General features: G+C 43.7%; 1 protein-coding gene across 3 annotated transcripts in view; it reads right to left on the bottom strand.

The window, feature by feature from the left end:
* Window positions 1-12,842, bottom strand: part of SREBF2 (sterol regulatory element binding transcription factor 2) — a 38,650-nt gene that overhangs the window by 25,508 nt on the left and 300 nt on the right. For 2 of the 3 annotated variants that reach the window (XM_005302612.5, XM_005302610.4), the window contains exons 2-4: window positions 6,872-7,255; window positions 5,567-5,748; window positions 380-526 (exon numbers count right to left, since the gene is read on the bottom strand). In XM_005302612.5, the coding sequence (XP_005302669.2) occupies window positions 380-526; window positions 5,567-5,748; window positions 6,872-7,253 (711 nt within the window). In that variant the 5' untranslated portion in view covers window positions 7,254-7,255. The remainder of the gene's footprint in view (window positions 1-379; window positions 527-5,566; window positions 5,749-6,871; window positions 7,256-12,842) is intronic. The other variant, XM_005302611.4, reaches the window with a different exon arrangement.

Here is a 12,842-nt window from a genome sequence, read left to right on the forward strand (position 1 = left end):
TGAATAATATCTAGTAGTAGCAAGTTTCACAGAGTATGCATTAAGATTTCTTTGAGCTATTTTAAGTTTGCTACCTTGTAATTATGAGTGCTCTCCTGTTCCAATGAGCTTTAAAATGGCAGTGGATTATTAGTTCATGTTCTTCTCCAGCTAATGCAGCAAAAAGGTGAACAGGAATCTACCCTTGGTCTTTGCTCTCTAGTCAGCAGATACTGCCAAAAATGCACAAATTGCATATGTAGCCTTGGTGGAAGAGAGAGGCTATTCCTCATCTCGGGCATGACCAGGGCAGCACTCCAACTCCCTCCCATTGTCACTTATGGAGAGCACTAACAAACACTTAAAAGGAGAGGCAACAACTTAGAGAAAATGTTCATACCGGTACCTGCAGTGCTGTTGTCTGAATAGGGGTGGTCAGTGTAGTGAGGGCCGGATTATGAACTGCAGCCATAACTGGATTACCATCTGCCTTCAGAGTTGTCAAGACAAGAGAATCTGTCTTTATGATCTGAGGCTGGACCAGAACCTAGGGGTTACAGAATATGGGAACACAGCAGGTGAGCATCAGGAAATACATCTCCATCTCCAGAAACCACAAACTTGTCACATAACAGACCTAACCGACTGCATGAAGAATTGGTAGGTAGCAAAAGCCTGGGATCCGGAAACCCTATTTCCCTCACCCCACACCACCAGGACTTTCTCTGAATGTCAGAAGTCAGCGCAAACTCCACAATGAGACAACCTGTACGCAAGGCTGGAAGATGGGAAAGGAAGAAACAAGACTGCCACTGGTTTTCAAGTCATGTCTATTTCTATGGGGAAATTAACATGCAAAAATAAAAGAGTGGGTGTAAGTCTCCCCTCTGCAGTGGTTGCACCTATAACTGGCTCCCCTGAGAACATACCCTATTTTACTGGGGTGAGCACTCTGGCAGCCGTTCAAATGCTGGTTTGAAAACAGCATTTCCGGCCGTATTATAGACCACCAAGTCAGGAGGATGCGATGGCGGTGGCGAACAAACAGAAATATCCAAAACACAAGCCTGATAGTAATGGAGGTCTTTTCCAATATATGTCTGGGTAGTTAAAAGTAATACAGCAACACACAATCCCTCAGTATGTTCCAGGAACTTACTAGAACTACTTTTTATTTCAGAAAGTGGAGGTCATAACAGGGGCAGCCATTTTAGATTTGATTCTCGGACACAGGGAGGGTTTGATTGTGGAGCTAAAGGTGGAAGGCAATTTGGGTGAAAAGTGATCATGAAATGAGAGATTCATGAGTCTAAGGAAAGGAAGGAATGAGAGCAGCAGCAGAAGGACAATGGACTTGAAAGAAGCAGATTTTAATAAACTCAGAACTGGTAGGTAAGGTCCCATGGGAAGACAATCTAAGGGAAAAGGAGTTCAAGTGATATGGCAGTTTCTTAAGGAGACAATATTAAAGTCACAACTGCAAACTATCACAATGCAAAAAAAAAGATAGGAAGAATAGTGAGAGGCCAATATGGAGCTCTTTAATTACCTGAAAAATCAAAAGGGAATCCTAAAAAATGTGGAAACGTGGACAAAGTGCTAAGGAAGAGTACAAAGAAAGTACAGGCATGTAGAGACAAAATCAGAACGGTCAAGGCACGAAATGAATTCCACTACCAAGGAACATAAAAGGCAGTAAGAAGAGGTTCTTCAGACACAGTAGGAGCAAGAGACAGATAAAGGAAAACATAGGTCCTCTTCTTAGCAGGGAAGGAGAGCTAATAAGCGATGACATCAAGAAAGCTGAGGAGTTTAATGCCTATTTTGCTTCAGTCTTCACTAAAAAGTTAATGGTGAACAGATACTCAACATAATATTGACAACAAGGGGGAAGGAAAGCAAGCCAAAATAGAGAAAGAACAGGCTCAAGAATATTTAGACAAGTTAGATGTATTCAGTCAGCAGGGCCTGATGAAATTCATCCTACGGTCCTTAAGGAACTAGTTGGATCAATTTCTGAACAGTTACCAACCATCTCCAAGAATTCATGGAGTATGAGTGAGATCCCAGCGGACTGGAGAAGGATAAACATAGTACCTATCATTAAAAAGAGGAACAAAGAGGTCTTGGGGAATTATAGACCAGTCAGCCTAACTGATACCTGGCAAGATATAGAACAAATTATTAAACAATCCTTGTGTAAGCATCTAAAGGATAATAGGGTTATAAGTATACCCAGCATGGATTTGTTAAGAACAAATCATGCCAAACCAACCCAATTTCCTTCTTTGACAGGGTTACTGGACTAAGAGATAGGGGAAAGCTGTAGACATGGTATAGCTTGATTTTAGTAAGGCATTTGACACAGTCCAACATTACAGTCTCATGAGCAAACTAGGGAAAATTACTCTAATGTGGGTGCACAACTGGTTGCAAGACTGTACTCAGAGTAATCATCAACCATTTGGTGTCAAAATAAAGAGGTACCTAGTGGGGTCCCACAGGGGTCAGTCCTGAGTCCAATACAATTCAATATTTTCAATTAATGACTTGGATAATGGTGTAGAAAGTACACTTATAAAAAATCTGCAGATGACACCAAGGTGAGAGTGGCAGCAAGCGTTTTTGGCATACAGGATTAGAATTCAAAACAACCATGACAAATTAGATAATTGTTTTGAAATCAACAAGATGAAATTCAATAAAAACAAGTGCAAATTATTACATTGAGGAAGGGAAAAAAATCAAATGCACAACTACAGAATAGGGAACAACTAGCTGGGTGGTAGGACTTCTGAGAGGATCTGGACGGTATAATGGATCAAATAATGGAACAGGAGTCAATGTGGTGCAATTGTGAAAAAGTCTAATAGCATTTGGTAACTGTTCTGCTCTACTTGGCAGTGGTGAGGTCTCAGCTGGAGTACTGCATCCAGCTCTGGGTGCCATACTTTAGGAAAGATGTGGACAAAGTCCAGAGGAGAGCAACAAAAATGATAAAAGGCTTAGAAAACTTGACCTATGAGGAAAGGTTCAAAAACTGGGCATGTTTAGTCTTGAGAAAAGATGACTGGGGAGAGCCTGATAACAGCCTTCAAGTAAGTTAAGTGCTGTTATAAAGAGGATGGTGGTCAATTGTCCTCCATGTCCTCTGAATGTAGGACAAGAAGTAATGGGCTTAATCTGCAGCAAGAGAGATTTACATTAGATACTAAGAAAAACTTTCCAACTATAAGGAGAATTAAGCTCTGTAATAGGCTTCCAAGGGAGGTTGTGGATTCCCCATCATGGGAAGTTTTTAAGAACAGGTTGTACAGACACCTGTCCAGGATGGTCTAGATGTACTTGGTCCTGCAGGGGGCTGGACTCAATGACCTCACAAGGTCTCTTCCAGCCCTACATTTCTAGGATTCCATCATTCTCACCTATGGCCTGAGAATTAAGGTCAGGTTTTACCTCATTTGGCTGAAATAATCAATTAACCCAAACTTCACTCAAATTGAAGCCAACAGTAAAGGCTGGTTACCCTTTACTCTAAAATATTCTTCCTTGCTTTTCCATTTTTGCAGCTACTTCACCATTCCTGATCCTGGGTGGGACAATAAGTGGCATGATACTGTTTTGCTTAACCTCAGTAATCTCTTTCATACAGAGTGTATACCCTACGGTGAAGCACTTCACATAATAGCAAAGGGAGAAAACAGATCCCTTTACTCTTGTGGGTATATTTTCAGAAGAGATTTGATAAAAGATGAAGAAGCAGAGAAATACTGGATGATGTTCCATATGGCAGACGTTCACAGTGGAAAATGCTCTAATAGCTGCATCGGTGAAATTCTAACAGGAACAGAAGAAGCACACAGGTTATTGGCAGCCTAAACAAAAATAGGAACAATTAGAAATCTACCATAAAAGACTGCTAGCATGAGATTTCCAGTTTGGTTTGGCTGACCAAAGCAACTTAGACACACAGGATAACGTGCAACTATGCAGCCAGACTTTTGATGCTTAGGCCAGGTCTACACTAACCCCCTAATTCGAACTAAGGTACGGAACTTCAGCTACGTGAATAACGTAGCTGAAGTTCGAAGTACCTTAGTTCGAACTTACCTTGGTCCACACTCGGCAGGCAGGCTCCCCCGTCGACTCCGCGGTACTCCTCTCGCCGAGCTGGAGTACCGCAGTCGACGGCGAGCACTTCCGGGTTCGACTTATCGCGTCCAGACTAGACGCGATAAGTCGAACCCAGAAGTTCGATCGCTCGCCGCCGAACTACCGGGTAAGTGTAGCCAAGGCCTTAGTCAAACTTGTGAAGTTTGCCCAGTGCTACATCTAATCGTGCTATGTGACAAGACAGATATTCATAGAATATCAGGATTGGAAGGGATCTTAGGAGGTCATCTAGTCCAACCCCCTGCTCAAAGGAAGACCAATCCCCAAAGAAATCATCCCAGCCAGGGCTTTGTCAAACCTGACCTTAAAAAACGCTAAGGAAGGAGATTCCACCACCTCCCTAGGTAACCCATTCCAGTGCTTCACCACCCTCCTAGTGAAAAAGTTTTTCCTAATATTCAACCTAAACCTCCCCCACTGCAACTTGAGACCATTACTCCTTATTCTGTCATCTGGTACCACTGAGAACAGTCTAGATCCATCCTCTTTGGAACCCCCTTTCAGGTAGTTGAAAGCAGCTATCAAATCCCCCCTCATTCTTCTCTTCTGCAGACTAAACAATCCCAGTTCCCTCAGCCTCTCCTCATAAGTCATGTGCTCCAGCCCCCTAATCATTTTTATTGCTCTCCGCTGGACTCTTTCCAATTTTTCCACATCCTTCTTGTAGTGTGGGGCCTAAAACTGGACACAGTACTCCAGATGAGGCCTCACCAACGTCAAATAGAGAGGAATGATCACATCCTTCGATGTGCTGGCAATGCCCCTACTTATACAGCCCAAAATGCCGTTAGCCTTCTTGGCAACAAGGGCACACTTTTGATTCATATCCAGCTTCTTGTCCACTGTAACCCGTAGGTCCTTTTCTGCAGAACTGCTTCCTAGCCATTCGGTCCCTAGTCTGTAACAGTGAATGGGATTCTTCCGTCCTAAGTGCAGGACTCTGCACTTGTCCTTGTTGAACCTCATCAGATTTCTTTTGGCCCAATCCTCTAATTTGTTTAGGTTCCTCTGTATACTATCCCTACCCTCCAGCGTATCTACCACTCCTCCCAGTTTAGTGTCATCTGCAAACTTGCTGAGGGTGAAGTCCAAAACATTCCAAGTGGTATGTTCACAATGAGGAGCTCTTTTGCCTGGGCTAAATAAAGCAAGATGTTTTTGGAAAGATTTGTTAGAATCACTTTCCACACCCAACAACTCAGGATCCCAGAGGAAGCCCAGCATCAATCAAGCAACTAAGCTTCAGCCAGCCCCACCCGCCACACCCCATTCCTGGATCAGTCAGCAACCAAGCCTGCTCCTGCCTTATCCTCCCTGATGGAACCTGGGGAGTTCTGCAAATTGTGCCCTCCACACTGCATTTGCTGAGGGCACTAGGCACACGCTTCTTTGCATATTCCATATTTTTACTTACTGGAACTTGCTGGACCTGAGGAGCAGCTACTGTCTGGACTGTGGCAGGGGTTAGTGTTTGGATGGTACCATTGGCAGCCTGTGTGAACACTCTCTGAGCCTGCACAGTCTGCACCTGCTGCTGGATGGTGACTGGCTGAACTTGGGAGGACGTCACCAGGCTCTGAACCTGAGGCTGAAGCACTGAAAAGGAGAAAAAGATGTGAGGGATAGCACAGCAGAGAGGCTCTCAGTCTGGGGGTTGTGAGTGACACCCAAGAAGATTGTAAATGGCTGAGTAGGTAACTCATGGCACCACCACTACCTTGTGAACTACCTTACAAATTCCCTTGATGGCACTGGGCCTAGCACATAAGAATCTGGGATGCACTGGGAACCAGCTGAATGGCAAGAGCATGGGAGGAAGAGGTTGGGCACCCTTTTATCTGCTGAACGTTTTAATTATATCAGAGTCTCTGGCCCGGCCTTCCCTACTATGCTGCCATTAATACTCCCTGTGACTTATCCCTTGCATCAGCTCTTGGCACCTGAAATGAGAACAGAATCTGATGCCTAAGCAATAGAGAACTATGATGACTGACCTTAATGAGAGCTCATTATTTTTATTAGTTTAGCTCCTTGGGGCAGGGGCTTTTTGTTCTGTGTTTGTACAGCACCTAGCTCAGGGGAGTCCTGGTCCATGACAAGGGCTCCCAGGCACTAAGGTAAGATGATTTCCAATTAAACCTTCTGGGAAGTGCCCCTAGTCAGCAAAAGCATTAACTGAGTACCTGAATCCTCATACCACATGCCTTAGTCCCTTATTTTATTGCCCTGGATGCACAGCCACAGCGGGAAGACGGCTCAACCTTCTAGTGGCAAAACATACTGCCATGTGGGAGAGAATGAGAGTTCAGGTCCTGGGTTTATCCTTTGCTCCCACAGCTAGCAGCACTACAAAAGTAAACTGTGACAATTTCTAAAGCACCATCTACAAAGCCCCCCCCAAGAAGCCAATGCAAAGGATTGTGGGGCCACGTTTGAGGCGAGCAAGTGTAGATGAGTCACAAGTAGATCACATGAAAAGAGTTAGAAACCCATACACTACAGTTTTCCTGTCTTGCCCATTGAGTCGGAGTGACAGTACACTTCATTTAGACTGAAACTCTTCATGCTGTACCGGTGATTTCTCAAAGACCAGGTCATAAATTAGAATTATTGGGCAAACAGCATCCTCTAGAGCCATCATGCCTACGTTTTCTTTGGAAAGTAGCTTTTTTTCGTGCCTACAATACAAAAAACAGCGTTCTGAGCCCCCAGGCGCTACCTTGAAAACTCGTGGCTGCGTTCTGGTATATCAGCGGTTGCTGAATGAACCTGGTCTGGGGAGCAGTGCTGAAAGTTGGAGTAATCATCACCGTTTGCTGTTGGAGCTGGGGCTGGAGCTGGGGACGAGGCTGAAGGAGGGGTGCAGACCGCTGAGGGGCAGGTGCTGTTGCCTGGGGTACTTTGACTTGCACAGCCTGGAGCTGGGGAGAGGCAGCGGTGGATGGGAAGGACTGCAGCTGTGCCTGGCTGTATGAGCTCTGTAGTGGATGGTCCAAGGTTCCACCACTGCTACCTCCACCACTGCTCTGGAAGGTGCCACATAACTGCTCTGAAAACAGATCCGGAAACTCCCCAACCTGGTTGCTGACGAACTGCAGCATCTCTGAAAAGAATAAGAAAATTTTTTAAGTGCTATCCTCATGCTGCGCCATTCCTCCACCATCATTAGGTCAGGACTCAGAAGCTTATGTGAGCGTGGGAGGGAGGAAGCAGAGGTTCAGGATGATCCAGGACTGGAATAGAAGAGGCTACATGACACACACTTAGTAGTATTTGCAGACAGCAAGGGGTCACATCTGGAACAGTGGTGGGGAGGAGGTTGCTACAGTCAGGAGTGAGATGCAGAAGAGCTGCATAAGAAAAGTCTGCAACAGCACCTACCCATGCTGAGTCTGATGGCAGCCTGTTCCGCAACTCCCACGCAAACAAGAATTAATAAAGTCATCTCCAAAACGAGCGCAGACATTACAAACCCCACATTTTAACACAGCTGCCTTCCAAGACAATCAGATGTCACATAGGAACAAAACAATTGCAGAGCCCCACCCAACAATTACTCCCCCACCAAGCTTTTAGGGAAGCGTAAGTGAATAAATGGTAGATGTCTCAATAAGCACCTCAGAAGTGGGGAAATTTGGACAAGAATTCAGCTTACGTTAAAGTTTAAACCTAAGGGAAAGACAAAAACCTAGCGGAACCATCATCCTACAGGGCTTTGGTGAGAGGAAGCAATGCCCACATTTAGTTCTTAGATTGATTTTTTTTAAAAGATGTTAATTTAAAAAATAAACATGCCTCGTGATCTCCTGCAATACATGTCCCTTCTAACCAGGCTAGGGTTCCACAGCAACCATTAATCTAATGCAAGCATTGATCCATTAACAATGAAAACAAAGAATAAGACATTAGAAATGAAAGCATCACTGCTCCCTAAAAGAATCTAACCTAGAGATCCTTCCATTTTATCCTGCAGAGTGCAACAAGCCCATAAGGCTGCCTTGGTGGCTAGGTAGGGGTGTAGGGGAAAAAAGAGCTTTTCATAAGAGGTTGGCTCAGTTTGTACAGACACAGCAGAAGGGCTCTTAATACTCCACATTTATACAAGACTTCACTCCAAAATGCCACGTACATATTAACTAATTAATTTTCACAGCCTCCATGGCAGAAAAGCAAGTAAATATTATCCAGCATCTTTGCATCCTCTATGCCTTTTACCATATTAATCTTTCTCACTTTTCTCACTTCTACCCATATCAGTAAATTGCTGGGATAAATCCCCAAGAGTGAGGATAATCTATTTTAAAGAAAAAAACTGTCAAGTCTGGGAGGCCCAAATGGACTCTTTTCCGCCCCCCTCTCAGCCTAGTTATACATTGAGAATAAGTTGATGTTACTTTGTCTGCAAGAGGCCCAATAATTTACTTCCCATCTGCACATCAACTATCTGAGGGAAACAGCTACCAGATGGTGCAAAAGACTAATAAAACTAACTGCGGTTTTGGCCAGATGAATGAAGGACATACATTTTTATGCAACATCCAATGAACCTGTCACAGAATACTATTGAAGCACGTAGGAAAATGTCAAGAGAATTAAACATTTGTAAATAAGGATAACATCTACAGCACTGCTAACGTGGATAAAATGACAAAAGATATTTATCCGCATAACCTGTCAAACTGATCACCCGCTGGGGTCAGGAATAAAATACCCACCATGCTTATCACTGTAGTCTTACACAACAAGGCTTTTCAGTTTCCTCTGAAGAATCCATCAGTGGCTATTATTAGAGGCAGGAAACAGGTCTAAATTGGACTCGGTTTTGTTCTGGCACAGTAGTTCCTATTTAGAAGCTGATTTTCAATTATTTTGTATTAAAGAGCATTTATTCACAATTCTGAAGTTACTGACTTGGAATCTTAGGAAGGTTTTTTTTGTTTTTTTTTAATATATTGCTTCATCAACAAGTCAAATCCCACTTTTATCAGTAACCGAGTGTTGTTTAACCTGAATCTGACCAAAAAGTCAAACGAAAAAGCCCCAAAGGATGAATTTCAGGACATTAGGCTGCATATGGGACAAACACATTTTCCAAAAACTATATAGCTTTACTAGCAAAAGTACAATGAGAATAAAATAATACAAAGAATTGTAAGAAACACAAAGCCAGATGACAACTCTCCTTCCTAAAACCTATTTGCCAAAGCAAAGAATGAGAGAGGAAACCTGCAAAATAATCACGCAAACTGCATAAGCCAGAAAATAAGATTTCAGGAATATGGAAGGCTGCCAACAGCTAGCAACTAAATGATGAACCTATTATTTTGCAAAGATTATATGTGCCCTTATGTGTTTGAAAGGAGTGAACCACTAAAAAGGAACAAGACAAGTTACTACAGAATACAGTTCTAGGCAACCCAGTACCAGTAAAAAGTCAACAAAATGTTGTGACATTGAGTCAAACTATGATTTAATACCACACTCACATCAGTGAAGAAGCTGAGCTCTTTACCAATTAAACAATTATATTTGAATTATATTTCTCTCTCCTCCTTGGATGGTGACTGGAATTTGATTTTTCTATTTAAATAAACAGAAGTTTATTTTTAAAAATAAATCTGTCCATTTCAAATTTAATTTTAAATAATCTATTCAAATGATTTCTATTAAATACAAAAAAATAACATTAAACATAAAACTTTGTTGCCAAGTTTTAAAGAAAGTCAAACCACTGAGCTTGTGGAAATCAGTGGCTAAACACTTAGAACCACAATTTGTTGAAGGAAGGAAGAAAGGCTTCCCTTACCTCCCTCAACGATAAGCTTCTCCTTTGCTTTGAACTGCACTTAATCATGAGTGCAACCAGAACATCTGACTGCAGACTGATTAGAAATTGCATCTTGCCTCAGTGTCCAAGAAGTTGCATCCCATGCAGCTCCTCAGGGAGACCATATATTATTTATGCTCACATGGAGTAACACTAAATCTTCAGTATACATCACAACCATTAATTACTGTAATTAAACCTTATCACAATCTTATAAGGTAAGAATATGATCCCCATTTTACAGACTGGGAAGCAGAGAGAAATAACTGATTTGCCCAAGGCTACATTGCAAATCAGTTGCAGTTATTACTCAAGGACATCTGACTCAAGCCTGCGTTGCACCCATTAGACATTCACTGCCTCAGCCACATGTACCCACGGCAAAACTGGTGAGCAAAGCAAGAAAAGGCCGTTAGCCCAATAGCAGGCCAGGTTGGCAAATCTCCACTGTCTTCTGCAGGTCAGTTTTCATTTTTAGCCCCTGGGGAGTCAACAAGAGCTGTTTGTCAAGCAGTAAGTAATTAGCTCTCATTTGTTCAAGCTAAGTTTTTGGTTGCCCCAGGTTGCTAGAAAGTAGATTCCCCTCCTCTGCGGCACTGCCCCACCACCCGAGTTCTCTACAAACATGAAGAGTATAAACAGTAAGGAAGAGATGGAAATGTTTAGAGTGATCCAAAGAGATGTAACAAGGAGCAACAGGATGAAACTGAACAAAGGGAAAACTTCTCTAACGGTAAGGTACATGATCTGTAGAATAACCTCTCATAGCAATTAGTGGAAGTCTAATCACCTGAGTCATTTGAAACTGACTTTGAAAAAGCCATGGGGAATATGCTGTTGGAAACAGCCAAGCCTTGATTTTAGCAAGGGTGGTGCTGGGAGAAAGAAGATGCGACTTAATTGGGCTCTTCCATCACTAATTTCTTTGATTCTAAGATATTTTTAATCCCTATTACTGCAGGGTAGTACTGGCAAGAAGCTAAAAGCAAGAACTAGAAAAAGGGACGAGACCTACTAGACCTGGGACTGAGCACCTGTCCTAGACTGAAAGGGCACTATTCTAATATCTTCCATATAGGTTCCTATACCACACTCACCACCAGGGTATCTAAGCGCCACCGACAGTGAGTCAGTCTCTCTAAAAACCTTAAAAACAAACAAACAAACAAAACCCAAAAAACAAAAACAAAAAACAACGGGTACAAGTTAAACAGGATTGTTCATCAAGTGACAGGACTGCTCCCACACATCAAAGTAGCAGCATTTTTAGATAGAGTTCCACATTGTAAACTCTTAAATAAGTGTCTTAAACTGACAGAGTGGTATACATGCTGCTCTGAGACACAGTCTACGCACCCATAATACAACAATGTAGTCAGTAGGGGTACAGGAAGGAAGCAAGCAGGCACACCTTTATCCCCTAAGGAAGTCCCCTGACGCTAACAGAAAGCAGGTTTCTAGGAAAAAGCAACAGAGAGTCCCGTGGCACCTTTAAGACTAACAGATGTATTGGAGCATAAGCTTTCGTGAGTGAATGCCCACTTCATCGGATGCACCCACGAAAGCTTATGCTCCAATACATCTGTTAGTCTTAAAGGTGCCACAGGACCCTCTGTTGCTTTTTACAGATCCAGACTAACATGGCTACCCCTCTGATACCTGACAGGTTTCTAGGGTGCAGCTACTATGCTAGCCATACCATGTCAGAACTGTTTCACAGGGAGGCACACAGGATGCTGCAGGCACATCATGGGAAGACCAGTGAATAGGACACACATGTTGCATGCCTGCCTGGGGTGGGATGGGGACAGTTTCACCACACATGACTCATATCTATAACAGGCAGACATTCCTAGGTGGGCACATAAATGTTGTCTAGGCAGGCACATGTATCCAGGACTGCAGGGGTGGCCTCACATTACACACATATCATGAGAGGAAGTGACCTATCTAAAGGAGCAATTTTACCACACACACTGCAAGTCTACTGAATGATTTTGCCCCACTAGATACTGTGGAGGTGATCCCAGGCTTGCCACATGTACATCATACCTATGCTACACACCCCAGAGTGGATGGGCACAGAATGGCTACATGTGCATTAGTGAACCCCACACATTTCATTCCCCTGCCAGCTACTCTGTAGAGGAAGACACAGGCTTAAGCTGCCACACACATCACTCTCCCCATCAGAGAAAGGGGGGCCACAAGCTGGCCATACACCCACTACATACTTTAGAGGGCAGTGGGCAAAACTTGAAATCACACATGCTGAGGCTACCACCAGAAGCAACCACAGCCCAATCACACATCAGCACCTCTCTGTACACACATGACAGTGCCCCCTGGTATGCCCCCCAGTGAGATGGGCACAGCCTGGGCATATGTCAGTGCCTCCCCCCCATGCACCTACCACGTAAGAACATAAGAAATGCCATGCTGGGTCAGACCAATGATCCATCTAGACCAGTAGCCTGTCTTCTGATAGTGGCCGGTACCAGAGCACCAAGAGACACATCCAGAACAATTACGGAGTGATCCACCCCTGTCGTCCAGTCCCAGCTTCTGGCAGTCAGATGTTTAGGGTCACCCAATGCATGGGGTTACAGCCCTGTCCATCCTACCTAATAGCCATTGATGGACCTCGCCTCCATTAACTTTAGTTCTTTTTTAAACCTCCTTACGCTTTTGGCCTTCACAACATCCCCTGGCAATGAGTTCCACAAGTGATTTATGCAGTGTGCGCACCCACCCCCAGGCACACTCCAGAGGGGTTGGCACAGCCCAGACTCCCCTATGTCAGTGCCCCCAGGTACCCCCAGAGGGGTGGGCACCGCCCCAACTCCCCTATGTCAGTGCCCCC

The sequence above is a fragment of the Chrysemys picta genome, chromosome 1 (genome assembly GCF_011386835.1).
Source record: "Chrysemys picta bellii isolate R12L10 chromosome 1, ASM1138683v2, whole genome shotgun sequence".
In the NCBI taxonomy this organism is placed as follows: domain Eukaryota; kingdom Metazoa; phylum Chordata; order Testudines; family Emydidae; genus Chrysemys; species Chrysemys picta.